The sequence below is a fragment of the Protomyctophum parallelum genome (genome assembly GCF_964188405.1).
Source record: "Protomyctophum parallelum genome assembly, chromosome: 22".
NCBI classification, from domain to species: Eukaryota; Metazoa; Chordata; class Actinopteri; order Myctophiformes; family Myctophidae; genus Protomyctophum; species Protomyctophum parallelum.
In genome coordinates, this window is record NC_139714.1 from 18,453,643 (window position 1) to 18,481,331 (window position 27,689).

At 45.6% G+C, this 27,689-nt stretch overlaps 1 protein-coding gene across 1 annotated transcript; it reads right to left on the bottom strand.

The window, feature by feature from the left end:
• tbc1d30 (TBC1 domain family, member 30) lies at positions 1–27,689 on the bottom strand (the record flags this gene model as incomplete). Its single annotated transcript, XM_083794573.1, is given in 18 exon segments — positions 1–265; positions 458–732; positions 886–1,033; positions 1,685–1,888; positions 1,890–1,897; positions 2,743–3,029; positions 5,976–6,115; positions 6,481–6,587; positions 8,188–8,293; positions 8,976–9,144; positions 9,480–9,578; positions 9,778–9,847; positions 10,025–10,210; positions 11,687–11,812; positions 13,572–13,637; positions 14,782–14,843; positions 22,245–22,409; positions 27,029–27,689. Coding segments are annotated over 18 exon segments (3,018 nt in total). The 5' UTR covers positions 27,564–27,689.

Sequence of the window (27,689 nt, forward strand, 5' to 3'; positions counted from 1 at the left end):
TCATCGCCTCCTGGTGGTGGCGGCGGTGACGCGGTCACGGTTCAGGTTGAGGTTGAGCTGAGGGAAGTGGACGGCGGGCGTTCGGGCCGTGGGACCATACAGGCCCAGGTTCCTGGCTGCCGCGGACCTCCGGGGCTGCTTGACTGACGGGAAGGGAGAGAAGGCGGCGCCGGAGCCCGGGGCCTGTTTGGGGGAGGGGGAGGAGAGGGAGGAGAGGGAGGGGCTCGACGGGGACGAGGGGAGGAGGGCGACGCGAGGAGGAGGCCTGGAGAGGGAGGAGGAGGAGAGAGAGGGAGTGGACGGGGAGGAGGTCATATTATGGAAGGAGGAGGAGGGAGAGGGGGAGGGAGATAGCGGGGGGGAGGAGGGGTGGATGGGAGAGGGAGGGTTAGGGGGGAGCGGGGGGGAGGAGGGGTGGATGGGAGAGGGGGGGTTAGGGGGGAGCGGGGAGGGCGACCGGCGGCGAGAGGAAGAAGGAGGAGGAGGGGGGAGGAGAGGAGCCACGGAGCCCGAGGCGGCGCTCCTACAGTCGGACTCTCTGCGATGATGATGATGGTGACGGCGCGATGCCGCCGGGGGAGGAGGGGGGAGGAGAACGGGAACAGCCGCCTCTGGGGGGCGACACTGCAGTGGCGGCGTGGTGGTGGTGGTGGTGGAGGGGGGGTCTGGGTTCGGACCCTCCAGGTCCAAGGAGGCCAGTCGGTCCTCCACCTCTCCCACGATGCCGTGCGTCTCGCTAGCGTCCGCGGGGGATTCGCTCGTCTTTTCGTCGGCCATCTCTCCGTCTTTTTCCTCCTCGCTCCTCCTCTCTTCTCCTCCTCCTCCTCCCTCCTCCTCTCTTCTCTCCGTTCCCTCCATCTCATCTCCTCCTCCACCTCCCTCTTCCTCCTCCTCCTCCTCCTCCTCCTCTCTCTCCTCGGAGTCGTCGAGGCCCAGGTGTGTGCGTGCCCGCGCCAGGTTCCTGCGCTGGACGCGCACGTGCGTGCGCCAGGGCGAGGCCACGTCGCCCGTGGGCAGAGAGCTGCAGCGGAGCCTGGCCGGGCGGACAGGGGGAGAGACAAGATTATTATCCCATTTAGGCCCGACCTCGAAATTTAAAAAAAATCTTCTAAATCCTCCCAAAAATAGGACAAGCTACAAGCTACAAGCTCGTAGCCCACCACTCGGTGGCGCGCTATGAGCTTGTAGATCTGCTATTTTTCAATAGCTAAATTATAACATAATGTTTAAAACACCAAAAGGGGTTCCCACCCAAAATGGGTTATAGTTAACGAAAACTCACGAAATATCGAAAACTACAATTGATTAAAAAAAACATTTACGTTAACTGAACTAAATAAAAACTATAATGGAAAAACAAAACAAAATGATAACAAACTGAAATTATAGACAAAATGCCCTTAGTTTTAGTTTTTCCTCGTTACCAACAGAAACTGAATATATAATTAATTACATTGTATCTTTTGTTGAGTTTTTATTTCACAATAGGTCGGACCTTTTTTAATCCTACACCTGACAAATAACCCAAATTGTGAAAAAAAACTAAAACTAATACAAACTAAACTAAAACTATAAAGCGTTAATAAAACAAAAAAATTAATAATAAATAAAACTAGCAATCCCGCTCTAAAAACTAATTACAACTCAAACTAAACTATAATGTAAAATCCCAAACTATTCTAACCTTGCCGGGGAGGAGGCCCTCGGGGGGCTCTGGGGCAGAGGGGCCCCGGGGTTGGGGGTCCCGGCCGAGGAGAGCCTGGAGCCCCCCCGTGGGGGGGCTCCGCCGCTGCGAGGCTTACGTCCCAGCAGGAGGTGGTTGACCACGGGAGTGGACGGGTTGAGCTGAGAGGGCAGGACGCTGGTGGCGGGACATTTATCTGTATGGAGGAGACAACTAGAGAGTCAGAGACATTTATGACTAGATTTGACTGAGAGACTGCCATCGCGCAAATGACAGCTTTTCACCATTTTTTCAAAATGAGTTAATAGCAAAGGCAGACTCTTCACATTCACATACTAGAGCAAGTCTGAAATAAGTGTCAGAGCTGAAATTGACATGTAAATATGAAATAAATGCTTAAACATGTAGCTAGGTGTAATGTTAGAGACCACAGAAGACATGTAAATATGAAATAAATGCTTAAACATGTAGCTATAGGTGTAATGTTAGAGACCACAGAAGACATGTACATATGAAATAAATGCTTAAACATGTAGCTAGGTGTAATGTTAGAGACCACAGAATACATGTAAATATGAAATAAATGCTTAAACATGTAGTCAGGTGTAATGTTAGAGTCCACAGAAGACAAGTAAATATGAAATAAATGCTTAAACATGTAGCTAGGTGTAATGTTAGAGTCCACAGAAGTGAACCTTTTCAAGCCTGTTTTCTCAACTCGCTGTTTCTCTGCAAGACATTACTCTATAAGCCACATCTCCAAATCTGGTGGGTCAAACTGAACAACCAATATGTCAATTTGAAGCTATGATTCCCTGCTTTCATGATATGCCATGAAAAAATCCAATGGCAGTCCCTCAAGTCAAATTTGGATGTACATATTGTTCTACCTGTGCGTATGTAGAGCTGCATGGCGTTCTGGCGCCCCCTACCTGTGCGTATGTAGAGCTGCATGGCGTTCTGGCGCCCCCTACCTGTGCGTATGTAGAGCTGCATGGCGTTCTGGCGCCCCCTACCTGTGCGTATGTAGAGCTGCATGGCGTTCTGGCGCCCCCTACCTGTGCGTATGAAGAGCTGCATGGCGTGCTGGCCTGGCGCCCCCTACCTGTGCGTATGTAGAGCTGCATGGCCTGCTGCTGCTGGCGTCTCTTGATGCGAGCGTACTGCCTCTTCAGGGCGTTGATGTCCGTGCTCATCCTCTCCATCATCATGCTGTTGATGGCCGCCTGGTGCTCCGCCCGGCCCCCCACTCCTCCTCCCCCCCCGGCGAGCCCCCCCCCGCCGCCGCCGCCGCCCACCGCCCCCGGGCTCAGCTCCGCTATGTTGCCCTGCTCGCCGCGCTGGTCTGCAGGAAGACAAACAAAAGGAGAGACAATGGAGAGAGGGCTTTAGGGTCGTGCTCCTGGTGGCTGTGCCCCCAGTGTTGTTTTTGGCAGCAAATTTTTATTTGAGTTCTTAGTCATAGTCTTTTTGAAAAGCTTAGTTTTTGTCACATTTTAGTCACATGGAATGTGTTAGTGTTAGTCTAGTTCTAGTCGACTAAATGTCGTGAGATTTTAGTCGACCAAAACTACAGCTGATTTAGTCGAACAAAATGTATTTTGGCGGGCCTTGATGCCGACTGTTTTTTTCACTTGCTGAAACTAGCCAATCTACAAGCTCACAACGCTTCGCCGCGCGCTTAGTTTTTACGTAGTTTTTGTCAGTGAAAAAAGGTAGTCAGAGCATTAGTCGACGAAAACAACACTGGGAGGGAGGCTTAGGTTCATGCTCTTGGCTGCGCCCGTTAACCACAATCCCACATTATGATATCTAGCTCAAGTGGGCAAATGGTAAATGGTGCATTTATATAGCGCCATTATCCAAGGCGCTTTGCATAGATTGTGCAACACACACACACACACAAACACACACACACACACACACACACTACGACATGCTCAGAATAGAGATGTCGTACGATCGTTGTGAATACAGTACAAGTGGCCCCAAAAAATATCAATACTCGTAAAACAAATGTCTGAGCGATGTTGTCCTTTTCAAGGATGACCATACTATTAAATTAACCGATTAAATCATAAAACGAACAACCTAATCAATTTAAAGTTTTTAGAAAAGAGTTGCTCCTCTGGCAGAGCCTGATGAAGCGTGTCCGAAACACTGACTATGTTTTGAGCCAGACGTCTCGCCTGATTGGCTCTTTCCACCGTTTGTCAGGAAGAGATTGTCGGAGAAGGAAGTGCAGGGATTGGTCTGGAGGAAACAGAGACACAGTGTACTTACTGTGCCAGTACGGGACAGACCCTGGGCTGGAACTCAAAGATCTGGAGCATTGGAACATCTAGAACTATCTGCTGCCGTTTCAGGATTTCCATCAGTGTAACGGTTATTATTATTTCTGGTATTGTTGTTTTATGGTTATGGTTGGTGAAATATATATATGTACTTATCGCTATTTCCATATATATATTTATACTAACAAACTATTGTAAAGGAGTCAAGGACTAATATTTCTTTACAGTTATGGAGCTAAGCTTATATATCAGGACTACCAGCAGTCTTGTTTACGCTGTGCCACTACGGCCAGTGCGTTGCCGTTGTCGTTACTGTGTTTTTCCCCAAGTTGCAAGACTAAAGATGTCTTGCTCTTGAGGCCTCAGAGCGTCTATTATAAAAAGGACATTCTTTGCATGGCTTTCAACGAGATGACATCGCTTATTTAGCTCTAGCTATTCTCATCAACATCTGACAATTAACTCATAACACAAAATTCTATCCTGCCAAATAGACTGTACGATTAAGCAATAAGCCACGAGAGGTCTCAGGTTACCGGGTATTTTACACTGGCTGGGGGCGTAGGCCAGTGTGGCTGCCTGGAGCCACCAAGGGGCCAGTGAGGCACTCCAACGTTGAAGCGCTGGGCCCTAGTGGTAAGAGGAAGGACTGCAGGCGTACCCGTGGATTCTAGACGAGGAAACCCCGTGCAACCGAGCGCTCAATGTTAAAGCCCAGCTGCACTTCCGCATTTGGGCACCAAAACTTGGTGCCCAAATGCTGAATCGGCGAAAAAAGGCGGAAATAGATGGTCCTTCCGGGTGCTTCAAAACGCCACTGAGCAACTTCCACTGACATGAATAGCGGAGGGGGCGGAGCTTCGCGCCAGATCAGTCTCTATCCTTTTAATACTCTATGGGAGCCACACATTCACAGTCATATGAGCCGGGCGGTGCTTACACACCTGCACGGCATGTGTTTGTAAAGCAATCAAGCGCTCCCCTTCCCCAGTTCAGCTGGAATCAGCTGATAAAGTGATTGAAGGAGTGGGTTATCGGTGGAATTTACACCGGTCACGTGACGGTAACCAGCCAATCAGAATCAAGTATTGGGACTACCCGTTTTAGAATATAGTCACTAACACCCTGCTTCATGGAGTCAGCCATGAGTCTGTGCATGGGAATGCACAGACTCTAAAGCTTGGACTCACACCTTTTTTTAAATCTTTTTTTGAAATGTGGTAACCTCACACACTACGGCGTAAGCATATACGATTCTATCAGATAATCTTAAACGTGCACACAGTATCACACATTACAGGATCACCACCAGTATATCCAATTATATATTGTCGGGCTTACAGCACATTGTTTCCCCCACAACCAGAACCTGATAGTTTGGGTGAGTCTTTTGAATACAATTTCATTTAGTTTTAGTCATCTGAAATGTTTCAGTGTTAGCCTAGTTTTAGTGTTTTAGTGCCATCTACTCAGCTGTGTGCCGAAAACAGTGGATCAACCAGCTCACAACGTGCCGCGCTGTGAGCTTGTGTAGATCGCCTATTTTAGTTTTGATTTAATTTTCCTTCAGTGAAAAAAGGTAGTCGACGAACATTTATGGTCATCGTTTTATTAGACTAACCCATTCTGGGCGGGAACCCCTTTTGGTGTTAACATTATGTTATGCTTTAGCTATTGAAAAATAGCAAATCAGGTCTGCTATTTTTGAAAAATCGAAGAACGACTGACATAGAAACATAGCTTTTTCAGAAAACTGTTAGGATGTAGAAGACATTTTTAGAATCTGATCTCAGGTCAGATAAAGTTGTGTTGAGAAACTACAGTTGTTTTATTCCAGTAACAAGAATGGGGTAATTCAACACTGCTGTGTGTGTGTGTGTGTGTGTGTGTGTGTGTGTGTGTGTGTGTGTGTGTGTGTGTGTGTGTGTGTGTGTGTGTGTGTGTGTGTGTGTGTGTGTCTGTGTGTCTGTGTGTGTGTGTCTGTGCACATCACTGACCTTTGAGTTGTTTGTGGTACTTCTGCAGCTCGGGGGCCAGAAGACCCCCCAGGGGCCCCAGGCACCCGAGGGCCGTCACCACAGCATCTTCATCGTCCATGTCGGCGTCATCATCACTTTCCCAGCTGCCCAGGCCAGCACTGGAATGACATCATCATCATCATCATCATCATCACTCAGTTCCTCAATCAACCTCAGTAAACATCTTTAAAACATATCATTGCTGCTGTGCAGAAGCCTTAATTGGATCTCCATATTTCAACTCTCTATGTATTCGTGATAAGAAATCGTATCGCAGGTTGAGTGAATCGTTACATCCCTAAAAACAATGCATCCGAACACAATCCTGTTTCATCCCTGTGGCGTCTGTGTGATCTGACACAGCGTATGCTTACACCCCCAATATACACATAGCAGCTTCAGATAAGACCACGTTAGCATATGGATTTGCATCGTGTACTATAGATTTGCAGTGAGTACTATAGTGATGCAGAATTAAACCAACCTTCCATTGGTCTTGACGGAGGTAGGGAAGGGTGTGATGTTATATGTGTACTTCTCCCTCAACTCTGCCAGCTGGGGGAAGGGGAAGACTGCCATGGAATACACCTCCTTATATGAGGAGAGGAGGAGAGGAGAGGTTAGCTGGGGGAAGGAGAAGACTGCCATGGAGTACACCTCCTTATATGAGGAGAGGAGAGGAGAGGAGAGGTTAGCTGGGGAAGGGGAAGACAGCCATGGAGTACACCTCCTTATATGAGGAGAGGAGGAGAGGAGAGGTTAGCTGGGGAAGGAGAAGACTGCCATGGAGTACACCTCCTTATGAGGAGAGGAGAGGAGAGGAGAGGTTAGCTGGGGGAAGGGGAAGACTGCCATGGAGTAGAGGAGTAGAGGAGGAGAGGAGAGGAGAGGAGAGGAGAGGAGAGGAGAGGAGAGGAGAGGAGAGGAGAGGAGAGGAGAGGAGAGGTTAGCTGGGGAAGGGGAAGACAGCCATGGAGTACACCTCCTTATATGAGGAGAGGAGGAGAGGAGAGGTTAGCTGGGGAAGGGGAAGACTGCCATGGAGTACACCTCCTTATGAGGAGAGGAGAGGAGAGGAGAGGTTAGCTGGGGGAAGGGGAAGACTGCCATGGAGTAGAGGAGTAGAGGAGGAGAGGAGAGGAGAGGAGAGGAGAGGAGAGGAGAGGAGAGGAGAGGAGAGGAGAGGAGAGGAGAGGTTAGCTGGGGAAGGGGAAGACAGCCATGGAGTACACCTCCTTATATGAGGAGAGGAGGAGAGGAGAGGTTAGCTGGGGAAGGGGAAGACTGCCATGGAGTACACCTCCTTATGAGGAGAGGAGAGGAGAGGAGAGGAGAGGAGAGGAGAGGAGAGGAGAGGAGAGGAGAGGAGAGGAGAGGAGAGGAGAGGAGAGGAGAGGAGAGGAGAGGAGAGGAGAGGAGAGGAGAGGAGAGGAGAGGAGAGGAGAGGAGAGGAGAGGAGAGGAAGGAGAGGAGAGGTTAGCTGGGGAAGGGGAAGACTGCCATGGAATACACCTCCTTATGAGGAGAGGAGAGGAGAGGAGAGGAGAGGAGAGGAGAGGAGAGGAGAGGAGAGGAGAGGAGAGGAGAGGAGAGGAGAGGAGAGGAGAGGAGAGGAGAGGAGAGGAGAGGAGAGGAGAGGAGAGGAGAGGAGAGGAGAGGAGAGGAGAGGAGAGGTGAGGTTAGCTGGGGGAAGGGGAACACAGCCATAGAATACACCTGTAGTCAATGATTTGTAATGACTGTGTTATCCCACAGGGGAAATTCAATTTTATTGGGTAGGCCCTAAAATTATGGTCGCGGGGAATCATTTGGGGTATTTCTTTTTCCAGTTGTGGTTTCCTGCCTGATGACTACAAATCAGTGACTACAACATGACGTATTTTACCAACCGCTCTAGACCGGTTCACACGGCCATTTTGGAACACAGACCAGGCTTTCCTCCGAGTCGGAAAGCCTGGTGACGCGAGGTTATGCTTTACTCAAAGCGCTTTACAATGGTCCAATCATTCATACTTTGGGAGGTGAAGCGGAGAACAGTCAACGTCAGCGTCCTCACTTCCCACATTCACTAAACGTTGACTAAATAGACTGTAGGGTTAGCCGACTAAAATCGTATGATATTTAGTCGACTAAAACCTACACCTAAAGGTGTGTGTGTGTGTGTGTGTGTGTGTGTGTGTGTGTGTTGTACCTGCATGAGTTGAGTGGGGTTGATAAGGCTGTGTTCGAGCATCTCCTGAGTCAGACATCCCATAGTGCTGTAGAACTCATCCGCTGTATGACAGTACTCTATCCTCCTGGAGAGAGAGAGAGAGAGAGAGAGAGAGAGAGAGAAGATGAAAACGGGACGAGACAAACATATATTCACAGTAAGTTGTGTGGTCTCCGTCAGTCAGAAACCATCTCTGTATTTCATCTGCACCACTCAGTTCACACGGGTGTGATTTTGTAGAGATGTGCGTGCTTCCCTTTGTATTCTATTGCTAGTACTCACTCTCCCAGTCGTTCCCAGATGGAGCATGGTGCTAATAGTACTCACTCTCCCAGTCGTTCCCAGATGGAGCATGGTTCTAATAGTACTCACTCTCCCAGTCGTTCCCAGATGGAGCATGGTGCTAATAGTACTCACTCTCCCAGATGGAGCATGGTGCTACAGTACTCACTCTCCCAGTCGTTCCCAGATGGAGCATGGTGCTAATAGTACTCACTCTCCCAGATGGAGCATGGTGCTACAGTACTCACTCTCCCAGTCGTTCCCAGATGGAGCATGGTGCTAATAGTACTCACTCTCCCAGATGGAGCATGGTGCTACAGTACTCACTCTCCCAGTCGTTCCCAGATGGAGCATGGTGCTAATAGTACTCACTCTCCCAGATGGAGCATGGTGCTACAGTACTCACTCTCCCAGTCGTTCCCAGATGGAGCATGGTGCTAATAGTACTCACTCTCCCAGATGGAGCATGGTGCTACAGTACTCACTCTCCCAGTCGTTCCCAGATGGCGAGCGCCACTCTGAGCAGGACCTCGGAGCCCTCGAAGAACACAGAGTCCCAGATCTTCAGCACGACGGACGAGGGCAGGCAGGTGGCGAACATGGTGAGGAACCACTGCATCGTGAACACGTTGGTCAGCGGAGGCTCGTAGTTACCTGAGAGAGAGAGGACAGGAGAGAGGGAGAGAGAGAGGGAGAGAGAGGTCAGGAGAGAGAGAGAGAGAGAGAGAGAGAGAGAGAGAGAGAGAGAGAGAGAGAGAGAGAGAGGCAGAGGGAGGGAGCGTTAAGAGGGAAAGAAGAGGGGTAGAGAGGGATGTTGCAAAGCATGAGATTCAGATTTTAAAAAGATTAGCCAGATGATCTTCACACAAGCAGACAAAGGCGCTATATATAAATGCACCGTTTACCATTTAGACCAGTCAGTAGACCGGTTTCCCCAACAATACGAACAAAATGCACGCACACACACACACACACACACACACACACACCTCCAGCCTCCTTGTTGGCAAGCTTCTGCAGATGGTGGAGGTGCTGGGACAGCCTGGGCAGCTTCAGACGGAGGAGGTCCCTGAACACAGCCATGTCCACTGAAAGAAAGAAAGAAAGAAAGAAAGAAAGAAAGGTTCAATAGAGTGGGGACAAAGTGGGAAAGGACTCAGAGTTGCATGTACTGTAGGTATCCCACCGTTACACATTTTGAGCCGACAAGTGTTGGTTCGCGTTTGTGTATGCGGGTTGGGTTATGCGTGTGTGTATGTGTGCGCGTGTACATGTGTGTACATTTACCTGATAAAGCACGCAAGTTGTTGGCAAAATAACTCTCTGGCAACACCTTGTCGATCAGATAGATCATCACCTGTACAGAGGAGGCAGACTAAATTCAGCTGGCGCTCTGAGACATGCATGATCTGTTCACTCAAGAAATACATTACTGTCAGCACGCAGTTTGGGAACCACTGGTTTACAGTCTGTCTCATGCCACAAGAGTGTTCTGTATGTGTGTCAATCGTGTACAATGTGTGTGTGCTCGTACTTTGAGTGCGTCGCTCTCGCTGCCCTCGGTCACCTCCAGAATAAGAGCGGCCAGCACGTTGAATCCCTGGCAGTAGCCCACGCTTTTATTCCAGCGGGCGTAGGCCAACAGCACCCTCTTCAGCACCACCCTGTCCTGCTCCCCCTCCTGGCCACAGTAGGAACTACAGCCCGTCCTGTGCAGGTCCTGCAATGCATAACGTCACAGTCAGCAGATAATAATAATCAACCAACGGACAATGGCTGACAACAACGTCAGTATGTGGAAATGTCCATACTGGCTGCATTTAATGGTGTTGATAAGGGTTGACGACGGACATTAAATACGGTGGAGACAACATCCGAAACCGCCCGAATGCGAACATATTTTGTGCGCCCCCTCTCTTCTTTTGTGTGCTCTCCCATCTCCCACACATGATTCGGTGGAATCTCTGAGTCACTGAGCAGGTGTGTTCCGAGTCACCGAGCAGCAGAAAAGAGCTGCGATCATGTGAGGGTTTTCCATGACGGTTTGAGTCTCAAACCGTTCAGACGCGTCATGGAAGGTAAACACCCAGCGCTGACTGGACACTGTTTTAGTTTACTTAGGCTGTTACAACAAAAAGCATCCATACGTCATTTTAATAGTAGCCTCTGAAACCCAGACGTTCTTATTTCCAGGGAGAAAACAATAATTCTGGGAACGAGTCCACTTCAATTCGGCATAGAGTAGAGCAAACGTCGATCACTCTCTGCTGATTTCTGATCGTCTGCACCTTTGTTAATTTGACGCGCACACACACACACACACTCGTCTCTCTCTCTCTGTCGCTCAAATTAATTAGTCTCATGTCGCGCAGCTGCGTCTAGATTCTCCCGGCGGATCCTGCCGGGAGCTGCCTATGCCATAGAAAGCATAGGTGGACCCCAGGCTATTTTAATAGCAGATATAGCTGCAGACATCAAAATAGCAGATATACAAGCTCATAGCGTGGTACCGAGTCGGTGCGTACAACCTTGTAGGATCTGCTATTTTTGATAAATCATGAAAATGTGTGCAAATCTTTGTATATATATATTCTTTCATAGCGAATGTTTTTAACTCGAATCATTGGTTCTGGGTGGGGGGGTCCCTGGAACAACATATTTTCTGATGGGGGTCGGCGTTTTTGCACCAAGGTAGCTGAAACCAAGCTACCTTTCCCCAGAAGCCTGAATTGAGTGGTGGATTTGCAGCAAAGGTCGGTCAACAAACACTGATTCATTAAAATGCGTGAGATTAGCTTGCTTACTGTTATTAATTTGTAAAATGTACTGCCGTATGCAGTGGGAAGCTACTGGAATATTGAGCCACTGCTGACTCAGAACATCTGCCATGAGCACAGAGAGAGAGAGAGAGAGAGAGAGAGAGAGAGAGAGAGAGAGAGAGAGAGAGAGAGAGAGAGAGAGAGGAGAGAGATGAGAGAGAGAGAGAGAGAGAGAGAGAGAGAGAGAGAGAGAGAGAGAAAGAGAGAGGGAGAGAGAGAGAGAGACCTGCCCCCGACACATAACATCTGCCTTGAGCACAGAGAGAGAGAGAGAGAGAGAGAGAGAGAGACACAACCTCTCCTCCCATGACTCCCCTCCCCCGCTGGCTCCAGCTGACCCATGCAGTCGCACCGACGGCATTCTTTCTCCTCGTTACCTTGACGATCTGGATGCCCAGGGAGTCGTCGTCCGGGTTACTGCGCTCGTTGAAGGCGAAGCGTAGCGTCTTGTCCCAGTCTATAGAGATGCTGTGGAGGTACTGGTCTGCTAGGGTCAACCACACCTGGAGGCAGGGAAAGGTGAGACACATACATGAGGGCTGTGGAGGTGCTGGTCTCAAGAGATTCAAATAGGGTACATTTTGCATCCCAAAACGCAGTTTATAGTTAAAGTGCAAATAACATGCATTTTAAAACTGCTTTTAATATTTAATATCATATTGTCTATGTCCCTCAAAGTTATTTCTAATGGTTTGAGCCTCAATCACCACTCTGATATAACCAGTCCTTGTCATTTCTTTCTGGACTTTGAACACAGTTTTAGCTGCAGTACCACAATGTCCTGAGGTGCAGATTATGCAGATAATTTGTATTAAATGCTGCAATTTGTAAAAATGGCAAAATATGACTCCTAACGTCGTTGAACTGGGACACATCTAAAAGACCATCCCTGCATCCCGGGACTCATTACATTGAAAACCTATTTACATCACTGCTGGTCTGTTATAGAGCATCGCAGTCCCACCCCCGACGAACGCAGGAGAAAATTTCACATAAATATTTTCCCCATATACGTTTCAGAAAGTATTTATTTCAAGACCTGTAAGCCTCGGACAAAGCCAACTCGGACGGTGACAACTCATGACAATAAACACAATGTTTTGGGCCGAACAAATAATTAGAAAGAATAAATAAAATGGCAGGGTACAACACTTTGTTGTTGTTTTTCTTCTTTCTAATTATTAGTTCAATCTTTAAAGGAGTGCCATGTTAATCATATAAAAAAAAGGTACCGGTTTACTAAAACAGGAACGCATAAAAACTATTAGCTACAGATCCACCCAGAGCCTTGTATAGAGGGTATGCGCATGCTTAAAGTGAATGGCACATCGAGTGGCAAAGCAACAAGCAAAGTGAGTTTAACATTGTTTAATGTAATCAGATATGACTTTGTTTGGATGTATGGGCTGTCAAGGCCAGAAAATAGTTTTTTGCCACTCGGTAGGCATTCCTGCATAACTTCCGGGTTTGATGATGATGTCACGCGCATACCCTCTATCCAGTATTTTAGCTGTGACGTGAGCGCCCCCTCCTGAGATACTTCCGGGTCCTACTTTTGTGTCGCTTTTGTGTCCCCATGGAGTTATACTGTGACGCTCCGTCTGACTAAATCTGAGACGAAAACAACCACGAAAGTCTAATTTTACCGCTTTCCTCGCAACAACAAAGCTGCGCTGCTCTCCCAAATCTGACAGTGACAGGCCGTCTGTCCCACATGGAATACTATCGCCATTTTATTTTATTGTGTCAAATAAATCCTCATAATGCAAACTAGATTCAACATACTCAAGCCTGCACACATTCTAAATATACCCCAGAAATATTTTACCGATCAAATGGACTGTTGCCACCTTCAATAATAATGATAATAATAGTCTTTATTGTCTCCACATCATATATTTTTGTTGTCATGGACACTTAATAATTAATAATTAATTATTAATAATTAATAATTCCACTCGAGTTGGAAGCATTAAGACCCATTTTAACCCTCAATGGCTTCCTTTCTGAAAAATAACGTCACTGTAAAAAGATTCACGCGTTTAGATATTCAATTTACAATGAGATGCGGACGGGAGCTGGTGCCACTTGGACCCGGACGTAACGTAGCACTACAAAATGACGTCGGACTTAAATACTGAATTGTTCCCATTCAAATGGCAGTGTGTGTGTGTGTGTGTGTGTGTGTTGTATGTGTGTGTGACACACACACTGTGTGTTGCATGTGTTTGTGTGCGTGCGTGCGTGCGTCAAATCTCCTACCCTTTTCCTCCATTCCTTTGGGATGCCAGTTGCGAGTCTGGCCACTGCCTTGAGCGCATCCTGCCACTGTAGATATACAAATATTAACATTAACATTGTACATTAACACTGTCACTGTAGATATACAAATATTAACATTAACGTTTCCCTTGAGCGCATCCTGCCACTGATACTATACAAACACAGAACCTTACGTCGTTACTTTTTGATGATCCTTGGTTTTAAATAAACATTCTTCCAAAATCCAATGACAATATGTTTGGCTAGATCCATGCTTTATTGTCTGTAGCCAAACATGTTTTATATATAATAGCTAGCCTATAAGTGTGTGACAAGCAAAGAAAATAATTTTAAATACATATACACCAGTGTTGTTTTCGTCGACTAAAACTAAGACGAAAAATGTTCGTCGACTACCTTTTTTCACTGGCGAAAACTAAATGAAAAGTAAGCTCTGATGACTAAAACTAAGACTAAATATATTGACAATTTTGTCAACAAATAAAAACTAGACTAAAATGTAAGGAAGGGACTAGTGGAAAAGTGGGAAATCAGTCATAGCGACTGCATCAAGGCCCGCCAAAATACCTTTTAGTCGACTAAATCAACCGTAGATGTAAAGGACCACTTCACCACTTTTCAACCTATCTTCATATAATAGGTCCTCACTAATAATCATGAAAGAAAATTGCAACTTTTTTCTACTCGGTCTGTCTCATAGGAGGGCTGTGGGCAGTTCAGAAACCGTCTTCTAGTGACATCATCGATGGGGAATACAAGCTAATAGAAACTGCAGGATTTCTAGTCCTGAAAAGTTGCAATGCGAAAATGGAAGCCATCGTTCTCACGATAATGAAAATAAATGTTTAAAAAATAATCTGCCTAATGATGTCAAGTGCTGGAAGACGGTTTCTAAACTGCCCACAGCCGTCCTATGAGACCCAGACTGAGTAGAAAGAAGTTGTGCCATTTTATCATGATTATTAGTGAGGACCTATTATATGAAGAGGTTGAAAAGTGGTGAAGTGGTCCTTTAAGACTAAAACTAGACTAACACTAAAACATTCCAGGTGACATGACTAAAACTAAAGTTTCAGTCCAAAGACTATGACTAAACTAAAATTTGCTGCCAAAAACAACACTGATATATATATACACTTAAATGTTTCGATTCCATTTGAGCCCATTTTTATTTAGCCACGGATCTCACCTGTTGAAAGCCATTCTTCCCCACCGAGGGTTCAATGGTAAACTTCAGCCTGGTGTCCACTCCTGTAAAACACAAAGAGATGCATTGATTCCAGTATGATTGAAGACATGACCTATTCTCGTCTGAATTCGTTTAGCCAAACAAGCGACCTGTGGCTGCATAGATCGAGCAGATGTCGCTGTCCTTTTCCATCTGGTCCTGAAATCCTTGCATTTCAGTCTCATTCGATTCTTGTACACACTTCATTCCATAGCAGAATGTCTTTGAATATTTACAAGAATATATATAGGCCAAACGTCCGAATGGAAATTATTTTTTGATCCAAACTTAAAAAAGGGAAAAACACGGAGGGGAAAAAAATATCTCTTGGCCATTCGCCAACAACTGGGTTGCTACCATCTCTCTCTCTCTCTCTCTCACACACACACACACACACACACACACACACACACACACACACACACACACACACACACACACACACACACACACACACACACACACCAACAGTAAATAGATAAACAGCTAATCTAGTTATCTAAAAGTATAGACAATAGCAGCACCTGCACCACAGTAGTCCGTCTCTGTCTCTTTGTCCAGCGCCATTGGTCTGCCTCCCAGCATAGCATGCAGCGATCTGCCCGTTTAGAGCCTAAAGGATTATCTATCTACGAACTAAGCCCTCCTACCTACTTCCCCTTTCCACATGCAGATCACACTCACAACCACAAAGGAAGGTCTGCTCAATATATGACCGATGCATAATACAGGGTTCCGGTTTTTAGCTAATTTGGTTAAACATAATTAAATATCGATTGAGTGTCACGTCACACGCATGTCGGGGAGGTCGTCATTTACTCTGGCAGCATTAATTAAGTTTGCTTGTTTTTGTTGACTTTTGAGTTCTCTTCAGCACCATCGAATGGACAGCGCCCCTGGAGCGAATAGAGACTGCATATGGGGGGCTATAGAACTCAACAAACATTTGGCATATTGAATATCTGATTTCGATTTTATTCGCATTAGAAATGCAAACCTACGCAGTATAACTGCACCTCGATGGATCCGAAGCATGACATGAAGGTGATTTGGTATTTAGGCTGCACGGAAAAGTCGTGTAGTAGAACTAATGCTATAGCCAGCCTATAAAATAAAATAAATCACAAAAAGCACTTAATATGGGAACCGAATTAAACCCATGACTTTTACAGAAAGCTGTGAAATGACACACACACACACACACACACACACACACACACACACACACACACACACACACACACACACACACACACACACACCTGGCTCCAGCGTGCACAGCAGCCGGGGCGCGCTCCGGGAGATCCCGTTGCGTTTCCTCAGCACATTGCTGATGATGTTCCCCACCCCCCCTCCCCCTCCTCCTCCTCCTCCTGCGGACCCTCCGGAGCCCCGAAGGGCCGCCGCGGCGGAGCGGCGGTGCTGCTGCTTGACGCCGCACGGCCTCGACCTCCTGCCCGCAGCGGAGACACAGAACCTCTCCTGCCTCATGTTAATGCCCCGGGCCCACGGTGCGTCCTACCGAGTACTGACCACCACAAGCCGTAAGATCATGTCCCAAAAATGATTCCAAGTTAACGAAAAGGATTCTCCTACACCGCGTGGTGGACTATAGACTCAATGTTGGACTTGGATGATCAGGCGATAGGCTACATGTAATGCATCTTCGGCCGTATATGCGCAATGGGCTGCAAGGACAACCCCCCGGCCATATGCAATAAATAGCAAGCTCTGTGGGAAATCAATGACTCGGTTGAATCGATTATCGTAGATAGCAGCAGAGCTCTCAAATAAATCTCCCCCGGTGATGGTTGGTTAGGTGTTTGCCTCCGATCGCTGACAGAAATAATTAATATAAACGCCTTCCGTTTCTTCCATAAGTCCCGGCTTCAAAAAATATCAGGAAGATAAATAACGTCAGCTCAAGGCAAGCCGGGCAGCCACGTTTCAACGTATCGCTCTTCTATAAATTAAATGTGATTTAAGTGAACGTTAAAAATAAAAAAGGTAAATCAAATCCCGCAGAAATCATCCGCGTTGACGATGGCGAGATGCTGCATTCATGCATGCAGCGCCGTTCTGCTGGCGTCATGAGTCATGACATGACGAGGCAGGGCAGGGTGCATTTAGCATGGATGGAGAGAGAGAGAGAGAGAGAGAGAGAGAGAGAGAGATGTGGGGAGGAGATAGGCTATACTCTATAGGAAGCAGTGGTTTCCAAACAGTGGTCCGGGGACCAGCAGTGGTCCTTGAGGGAGTTCGTTCCAGGTGCCCCCCCCCCCCCCCCCCCATGCTAAATGATGGATAGTTGCCGGTATAACCAAATGGACCCTTATTAGATCTTTACACCTTGAGAGTGTAAAATGAACTGGTCCATTTGGTTTCATTTATACACTCTCAAGAGTTAAACATCTATTATTACTGAATTTACAAGACAAGAAGACTATACACGATGAATGTCGAAGAAAATGTTATTTTGATCGTTTGCCTGTCTCTCCTAATGGTACCAACATTTCTTTAGTTTTGGGTCTGATAGGCTATAAATCTCATCAAATGCAGAATAAATAATGGACCTTGATATGAAAAGGGTTGAAACCCCCTGAGATAGAGGATGGGGTGATGACATCATGAAAATGGTTGAAACCCCCTGAGATAGAGGATGGGGTGATGACATCATGAAAAGGGTTGAAACCCCCTGAGATAGAGGATGGGGTGATGACATCATGAAAATGGTTGAAACCCCCTGAGATAGAGGATGGGGTGATGACATCATGAAAAGGGTTGAAACCCCCTGAGATAGAGGATGGGGTGATGACATCATGAAAAGGGTTGAAACCCCCCTGAGATAGAGGATGGGGTGATGACATCATGACATGACGAGGCAGGGTTCCCATTCATTTTTCCATTGACGTTTCAAAACGTATAACGGACAAAGCCAACAGCCGAGTTGACAAATCATGACAATAAACACATTTCTTGGGGCCGAACAAATAATTAGAAAGAGGGAAAAAAATTATTATTTTTTGTCTTCTTTCTAATACTACAGACGAAAAACAGTTAAGTCCGACTCCATAATGGATAAATGAGGATAAGGGGTCAGGACAACGAGGCCTTTTCGTGGAGGGGTCAGAATAAAACGTGGACGTTTTTTGACTGTGGTAGGCTACTCAATTATTTGTTCGGTCCAAAACAATGTGTTTATTGTCATGATTTGTCAACGATCTAGAGGCTCTATACAAGCTCACTGCGCTGCGATGCATTGAGCTTCTAGATCTGCTATTCATCTCCAAAGTAACTATAAACTAAAGTTTCCATATAATTGTGGTGGATTAAAAGTACAATATTTGCCTCAGAGATGAAGTAGAAGTAAATGTAATGAACATTGGAAATAATCCAGTAATGTAAAAGCACCTCAAAATTGTACTTAAAGGACAACTTTAGTTTTTTTCAACCAAGGTTCATGTTTTAGGTTGTTATTAGAGAAAGTAAAAGGTGAGTAATTTATTTTCATTTTTAGGGATTTTAGCTGTTTTTGACAGGGGGGCGGGGGCATTCGAGCATGGGGCTAAATATGTATTTCTTTACAAAATGTTATAGCGATTTATTTTTTTATTATTTACTATAGTCCTACTAGACTCCAAGAAATTATATCTGGCCTCAAAAGATCACACAATCTACTGAATGTGTCAAACTGGCATATTGAGCCTATGACACACAGTGTGCAGGCTTCCCATAGGCTACTGTACCTTCACAGTATAGATCCTGTGATCCTTCGTGGCCAGATGTAATTTCTTGCAGGGGTCTAGTAGGACTATAGTAAATAATAAATAAAAAAAATTGCTATAAGATTTTGTAAAATAAATACAAATTTAGCCCCATGCTCGAATGCCCCGCCCCCCCCCCCTGTCAAAAACAGCTAAAATCCCTAAAACGAAAGAAAGCAGCAAATGAAAAAAAATTAACACTCATATTTTACTTTCTCTAATAACATCCTAAAACATGAACCTTGGTTGAAAAAAATTTAAGTTGTCCTTTAAGTAGGCTACAGTACTTGAGTAAATGCATTTTCCACCACTGCATTTAGCAGATATCAGCATAAATCTATATCAACTAATAACTATTAACATGTTTACAGATCCAATTTGAATGGAAAAGCTGTGATTGACATTGTACATCTGTAAGCAGATGTACAATAGCACACATAACAATATTGAACAGATATGAGGGTATAGCAGGTTGGGATCAACGAAATCAACAAAGCTCGTCACCTCAGAATCTGGATTGATATCTGTGTAGTAGGCCTTTAAAACCCATTCTGGGCGGGAACCCGTTTTGGTGTTAGCATCATGTCATGCTTTAGCTATTGAAAAATTGCAGATCTACAAGCTCATAGCACACCACTGAGTGGCACGCTACGAGCTTGTAGGTCTGCTATTTTTGAAAAATCAAAGAACGACTGACATAGAAACATAGCTTTTTCAGAAAACTGTCAGGATGTAGAAGAATTTTTTTTCTCAGGTCAAAATGGGTCAAAGCTCAACATGAGTGTGTGACAGTCAATTTAACGTGGCTTGTTAATTTGCGCTCCGTGGAGGGCATATCTCCACCAGACCAGGTGGCCTATACCCTGCTGCAGGACTGTGTAAGTCATGGGTTGCAGGTTGCAGCCACAGGACCGAGGAAGCTGTGAGGGAGATGGTGTTATAGCCTATATGTACAGTATGTGGCATATAATGATCACATCTCTACAATAAACAGTGAACATTTGTTGCATTTGTGGTGCCCCCTATGGGTCTAAGTGTGAAATTGTGCAACCTAACATTCAAGAGTTCAAAGTCAAATGGTAAAACGGGCTGGTATGACACCGCCATGAGGCACATTTGAAGAATTTTGGTTCAAGTTAAACTTCTTGGCGTACTGCAAGTTTGTTATTTCGTTGGTATAACATTACTAATAGTTCCTCTTTCTTTGTCATATCTGTGAACACCACCTTGATAAAGAAAAAACACACAATTGTGCCGTTCCAAAGTGCCTGGAGAAACGAACGCGTTTCGGCACGCAGGCCTTCGTTTCAAACGCTGAGGAAGGCCTGCTCGCCGAAACATTCGTTTCTCTAGGTGGACTGCTGCCGATTGTGTTTTCAGGAAATAAAGAAACTCATACTGTATACAAGAGAGTGCGGATATTCCCTTTTTCCATTGATCTTAAAGAATCTGCACCCATCAGCTACAGCAGGGTTCCACAATAGGCGCTCCCACATATAAATGGCATTAAATGGGGGTCAGTAGCCAATGCATGTCAAACTGGGCCTCCTTCAAATTAAAATATGAGAATCCCTGGCCTGCTATATCTTTTCAAACGGGGTCTTGCCCTGAAAATGAATTCATTTTACACTAAGGCAGTGTACCACTGGTTGAGAACTGGTACATCTATTCTATAAGCTTAATGAATTAATAAAAATATGGTCAAAATAATGGCCCCTGGCCCAGGCCGTAGCGTAACGGTCTGGGCACCGGACTGGTAATCCAGTCGCAGTGTGCCGCGGGTTCGACTCCCGGACCCGACACGGCCTTTACTGCATGTCATCCCCCCAGCTCTCTCCCGTTTCCTGTCAGCCTACTGTCTGTCCCTTCAAAAATCAATAAAAAAGGCCCCTGAGGAAAATTAATTGGGGAACCCTGAGCTACAGAGACTATCAACTTGACTCCCTGAGTAGAGCACGCCTTCACCTATAACGCTTTTGTTGTTCTACTGCTGCGCGCGCACACACACACACACACACACACACACACACACACACACACACACACACACACACACACACACACACACACACACACACACACACACACACACACACACACACACACACACACACACACACACACACACACACACACACACACACACACACACACACACACACACACACACACACGTCTGATTAAACCCATTCTGACCTGAGATCAGATTCTAAAAATGTCAGTCGTTCTTCGATTTAAAAAAAAATAGCAGACCTACAAGCTCGAGCTATGAGCTTGTAGATCTGCTATTTTTCAATAGCTAAAGCATAACATGATGCTAACACCAAAATGGATTAAGTAGTTTATAAGAAACATCCCAAAAGCACCCGTTTCCAATGCCATCAATGCATTGAAAAGAGACAACATCACGTTGAACTCATTCTGGGCGGGAACCCCTTTTGGTGTTTTAAAGCATTATGTTATACTTTAGCTATTGAAAAATTGTAGCAGATCTACAAGCTCATAGCGCGGTACATAGTGCCATGCTATGAACTTGTAGGTCTGCTATTTTTTGAAAAATCGTGAAAATGCGGCACCAATCTTTGAATATATATTAACATGTGAACATTTTAACTCAAATCTTTGCTTCTGGGGAGGTCCCTGAAACAACATATTTTCAGATGGGGGGCAGAGGCATATTACATAGATTTTTTGGGGTCCTTGATATGAAATATTATGAGGTTAGGGGCCTTACGTGGCCGGTTAAGACCGATATGAGGTTAGGGGACTTACGTGGCCGGTTAAGACCGATATGAGGTTAGGGGACTTACGTGGCCGGTTAAGACTGATATGAGGTTAGGGGACTTACGTGGCCGGTTAAGACTGATATGAGGTTAGGGGACTTACGTGGCTGGTTAAGACTGATATGAGGTTAGGGGACTTACGTGGCCGGTTAAGACTGATATGAGGTTAGGGGACTTACATGGCCGGTTAAGAATGATATGAGGTTAGGGGACTTACGTGGCCGGTTAAGACTGATATGAGGTCCCAGGCCGTAGCGTAACGGTCTGGGCACCGGACTGGTAATCCAGTCGCAGTGTGCCGCGGGTTCGACACGGCACGACACGGCCTTTACTGCATGTCATCCCCCATCTCTCTCCCGTTTCCTGTCAGCCTACTGTCTGTCCCTTCAAAAATCAATAAAAGGCGTAAGCCGCAAAAAAATATCTTAAAAAAAAAAAAAAAAAAAAAAAAAGACTGATATGAGGTTAGGGGACTTACGTGGCCGGTTAAGACCGATATGAGGTTAGGGGACTTACGTGGCCGGTTAAGACTGATATGAGGTTAGGGGACTTACGTGGCCGGTTAAGACTGATATGAGGTTAGGGGACTTAAGTGGCCGGTTAAGACTGATATGAGGTTAGGGGACTTACGTGGCCGGTTAAGACCGATATGAGGTCGCTGCACGTTGCGCGTTGCTGTCAAAGCGGTAGCCGTGTTCAACACACAGAATGCAGCCTGCTGAATTTCTCCAAATCCTCACGATATAGAAAGACGGTTGCGGTACAGTAGGCCAATATACTGTAGATGCTTCTACCGGAGCATTGAATGCTCGGATCATGAAACGTGATGTTGTGTCCCTTCATTCGATGCATTGCACAACACAAGATGGCCCCTTACGTCGTTTCTGGGAAACGGCTTGAAGGCACGCAGTGATGATGTCATAGTTCTTCTGCAGTTTGTGGTGCAGCCGGTCGCGTCTGCGCAGCTGGCGGAGCAGCTTGGCCGACTGCAGGCCGGTGCGATACTTCACCTCCTGGATGATGGAACGCAGCTCCTCTGGGTCTAAACAGACAGACAGACAGACAGACAGACAGACAGACAGACAGACAGACAGACAGACAGACAGACAGACACTCGATTGAATGATTAAATAACAATTGTACAGGGACTGGACTAGACACACACACACGTGTCTAGTCCAGTAATAAAAACTAACTCTTCATCACAAATCATGCAAATAATATCCAGGAAGTATAGACCTGCCACACATGCAGTCACTCTCGTGCACACACACACAATTTAGGCATTTAGCAGACGCTCTTGATCCAGAGCGACTTACATTAAGCAAAAACAAAAGCATGGCATACATCACATATATAAAAGTAGTTATCATGAATCATGTATAAACTAAGAACGTAACAGTGGAGTATCTATGTCAACTATACATACTATACTATATTATATATTATACAATATACATGTGTACTATAAAGTGCTATGACTACATAAAATGCTATTCTAGTGCCGTCTACGTAACGAGCTATAAGTCTGTCTAAAATACTATCTAAGTCTACATAATGTGCTATCTAAGGGGCTAGGCTAGGGCAAGTGCTACGGGCCATGGTGGAGTCTGAAGAGGTGGGTTTTCAGACTACGGCGGAAGATTGGGAGTGAGGCTGCAGTTCTGACTGTGATGGGAAGTGCATTCCATAGTTTCGGAGCCAGAAGGGAGAAGAGTTTGGGACGTGTGGTGCGTTGTCCCGGCGTTTTTAGTGAAGGTACCTCCAGCTTCCCTGCGTTGGCTGATCTGAGTGCGCGGGAGGGTTTGTTTTTGTTTTTTAGTTAAAAACGTTCGCTCGGAAAGAATATTTATTTAAAGATTTGCACCACATTTCCAAAAAAAAATAGCAGATCTACAGGCTCGTAGTAGATCTGCTATTTTTCAATAGCTAAAGTATAACATACTGTAATGCTTGAAACACACAAAGGGGTTCCTGTACAGAATGGGATAATCAGTCTTCAGAGCAGAACTATTTCCAACGCTGCAGGCACCAACTATGAACTACAGGTAGATTGTGCAACAGTAAAATCAACGTGTACATTCCTTAGTAATTGAATACTAAGGCATCGTGTCTTATTTCCTCGCCATCTCTTTCCATTTCTCCATTTTCTCACAGCCATTACATTACACGTCTGTCTGACAATGGAAACTTTGTAGTCAAAGACTTCCCTTTACACAATTACAATGAGTAAAGTAATAATAAAACCTGTATTCCCTGATTCCCAACTTTTTTGCTTGGAGCCCCCCCTTCTTACATCTGACAAAGCTGAGAACCCCCCATGTGTGTGTGTGTGTGTGTGTGTGTGTGTGTGTGTGTGTGTGTGTGTGTGTGTGTGTGTGTGTCCGCATACTCATGTGAGTATAGTATAGTATGGATCCAACAGGAAGCACGCACATCTCCAGAAATTCTACAGGTGCTGGTCAAAAATATACAGTACGTACAATGAAAAGGAAGGGATGTCCGCACACGGTTTCTCTGCTCCCAGGAAAGAAATATTGTACAGATAAAATTGTCCTGAGAGAGCAGAGAAACAGGGGGAGTATAGTATAGTAGCCTACCTACATATATATGGAAAAGTTATTTTTCTTACATGTATAACCATTTGAAAAGTGTGTAAATGTATGCACTCATTACTTGGTCTGGGCTACTTTTGAACAAAGGATGTCATCAACAATGGGGCGTGGCATGGAGGTGATAAGCCTGTGGCACTGTTGAGGTGTTATTATGGAGACCCAGGTTTGCTTTGATAACGGCCTTAAGATCATTATTTTGTATTGTTGACTAGTGTCTCACACCTTCCTCTTGACAACACAACACGGATTCTCTGTGGGGTTCAGGTCAGGCCAGTTTAATTGGCTGACCAGTACAGGAATGCCATGGTCACTGCATTGGTTACTACTACTAGTAGTTGTGGCACTGTGACTGTATGGCATATGCAGGTGCCAAGGTCAGCTGGAAAAATAAATCTGCATAGTTACATTAGAGATATGGATTTTTGATTCTCATGAGCTGTATGCCATCAAGATAAAACATGGGTTTTAAATGTTTCACTTTATGCACAATGAATGTAGAATATGTGAAAGTGTCACATTTTGAATTATATTATAAAATGAACTTTCCGCAATATTCTACATTTTTGTGATCTGTATGTCTGAGTATATAGTATACTATACTCATAGAGTATATGTATGTTTGACCACCTCCAAACAGACATCCCCCCCAAAATAATTAAATTGTTTAATTGGAAGTATAAATAACACTTATTCGATGATCGTTCTGATCATGTGTTGTTTGACTTGGAGTAAACCGTTGCATGTGTGTGTGTGAGTGTTCTTTCTGCTTTGGCAATGTAAACGTATGTTTTCTCATGCCAATAAAGCCCTTTGAATTGAATTGAATTGAATTGAATTGTGTGTGTGTGTGTGTGTGTGTGTGTGTGTGTGTGTCACAGTGTGTGTCACAGTGTGTGTGTGTGGGAGGGCAAACAGTAGGTTTATTTAACAGGAGGATTCCAAAAGATGCAGAGGAAGACAATGGCAATGAATGAGAAGAGCGTGCCACCTACTGTGTGTGTGTGTGTGTGTGTGTGTGTGTGTGTGTGTGTGTGTGTGTGTGTGTGTGTGTGTGTGTGTGTGTGTGTGTGTGTGTGTGTGTGTGTGTGTGTGTGTGTGTAAACTAATTAAGTAAACTAATTACTCGTAAAGGTCAACTGTCAGTCTGAGAGGCTTGTGAAGCTGCATGTTCAAATAGTGCTGTCTTGTTATTGTATAGTCCTGGTGGTGACCTGGTGTGACCCACAGAAAGACAGCTAGTTTCTAACCAACTTGCAGCACATTTTGCAACACTAGATTATTTTACGAGTTGAATCTAGAGTTGCAATGATAGCCCATTGACAGCCCATTGATCCAAATAGACATTTCCGATCGGCTTGTATTAAACAACGTTAAACTCACCAACGTTGCAGCTGTAAGGCAAGCTTGAGAGATCCTCTTTCAATCTGCAAAGTGTTTGTTTCAGAAAGAAATCCACCATAGACATGTTATGAGCTACTTTCTGTCAAGAAATTCTATGCCGGTGTTTGGAGTTTGGAGTTTCAAAGCGCTCGTTGGAAGTCGCTGAATGGCCGTACGCATCGCCTATATGGCTTCCAAACTCCAACACTTGCAAAAATAATCACCTGCAAAGAATTTCTTGACAGAAAGTAGCTCAGTCATAACATGTCTACGGTGGATCTTTATGAAACAAACACTTTGCAGATTGAAAGAGGATCATTCAAGCTTGCCTCACAGCTGCAACGTTGGTGAGTTTAACGTTGTTAACCCCTTTTGGGGTTAGCATTATGTTATGCTTTAGCTATTGAAAAATAGCAGATCTACAAGCTCTGCCCTCGAGCTTGTAGGTCTGCTATTTTTGAAAAATCAAAGAACGACATAGCTTTTTCAGGATGTAGAAGACATTTTTAGAATCTGAATGGGTTAAACTAGGAGTCACATGGATGGACCGCATCAGAAATGTGGACCTCTATGGGGACCTACCACGGGTCATGGACAAAGACCTTTATGTGGACCTCAATGGGGACCTACCACGGGTCACAGACAAAGTCAGAGAGAGAAGGATGAGGCTGGCAGGGCACTGCGTCAGGCATCCAGAACTAGAGGCAAGTAAATTGACCCTATGGGAGCCAACCGGCAGAGCCAGGAGGGGAAAGAAGCGTATACCATCTAATGTAGACCTGCTGCGGCTACGACAGCTTGGCTGACAACACTGAAGAGCTCAAGAACCTGATGTTGGATAGGAAATTGTGGAGGGAAGTGATCCAGGAATCCTGAGTTGGAGTTGGCTAGACCTCACTCTCGCAGCAACTAACTACTGACTACAGCTGCAAGGTTGGTGAGTTTAACATTGTTTAATAAGCTTAGCAGATCGGAGACATTTCTATTTGGATCAATGGGATGTCAATGGAGGATATGATGCAACTCTAGATTCATTCCATTATAAATTATACAAAAAATCTAGTGTTGCAAATTGCAGACAGAGCTATCTATGATGGATATATAGATAATGATGCAACAAGAATGCATGCATATAGGCTAATTATCCGTCACCACCAGGTACACAAATATGTTACATACAGTGAATAGAACCAATTCATATCCATTACTTGGGCTATACCTATATGGTCCATAGCCTAGCAGGGGTTCCCAAACTTTTTCATGTCAAGGATCCCCAAAATGACCCCCATTAGAAAAGCTATGCCAGGGACCCCAATAAGAGAAGATTTTTACAGCTCTACCAGTGATTCTCAACCCTTTTAATTTCAAGGACCCCCCAGTTTGATATGCAGCAGGCTACCGACTCCCATTCAATGGCATTTCTATCTCTGAGACCCCAGTTTATATTGTAAGGGTCCATTTGGGTCCATTTGTACACTCTCTGAGTTACAGACCCACAAGGGTCCATTTGGTTACTAATTATCATTTAGCTGGGGACCCCCTGGAACTCTCTCAACTCTCAAGGACCCATAGGGAACCACTGACCTACAGTACCTACATCTTTTCTCACACACACACACACACACACACACACACACACACACACACACACACACACACACACTACCTTTCTTGGCCAGGTAGTCCATCTGGTGCCTCCTGGTGTGTCTCTCCTGCAGCTCCTGCAGGAACCCGGAGCCCGTGTTGGAGCGACCCAGGAACGGCGCGTCGGAGCTGGACGCCTCCGTGGAGCTGTCCGGGCCGCTCGCGGACCCCCCGCGGACCCCCTCGCCGCCGCTGTACGTGTCGTAGAGCTCCACCAGCAGGCAGTCCACGATGGAGGCATGGCGCGGCGGGCCACCGGCACCGTTCACGATCCGTGCCGCCCAGTCCGAGTCTTCGTCCAGTCCCACGGTGCCACCGGGACCGGTGGCAGCGGTGTGACCGTGACCGTTGGGGACCGTTGGCGTGTCATCGTCGTTATTATGATCCAAGGAGCTCCTCCACTGCTGAAAGGCGCTGAAACCGTCCGAGAACAGCACGGACGAGTTGACGAACACTCCGCTCTCCTCGTCGTCAGAACAACAGCCCATGATTTCACCCTCCTCCTGCTCCTGGTCAATTTCAAAAAGTTCTTCTCCCACCTGCTGCTGCGACGCCATCTTATTATTGTTGTTATTATTATTATTATTATTGGGCTAACCTAAAACAAAAAACGAGCCAAATCCCATCATGGTCAGACGTTGTTATGTTGTTTTTTAGGGTGCCCGCTGCTGCTGCTGTCATTT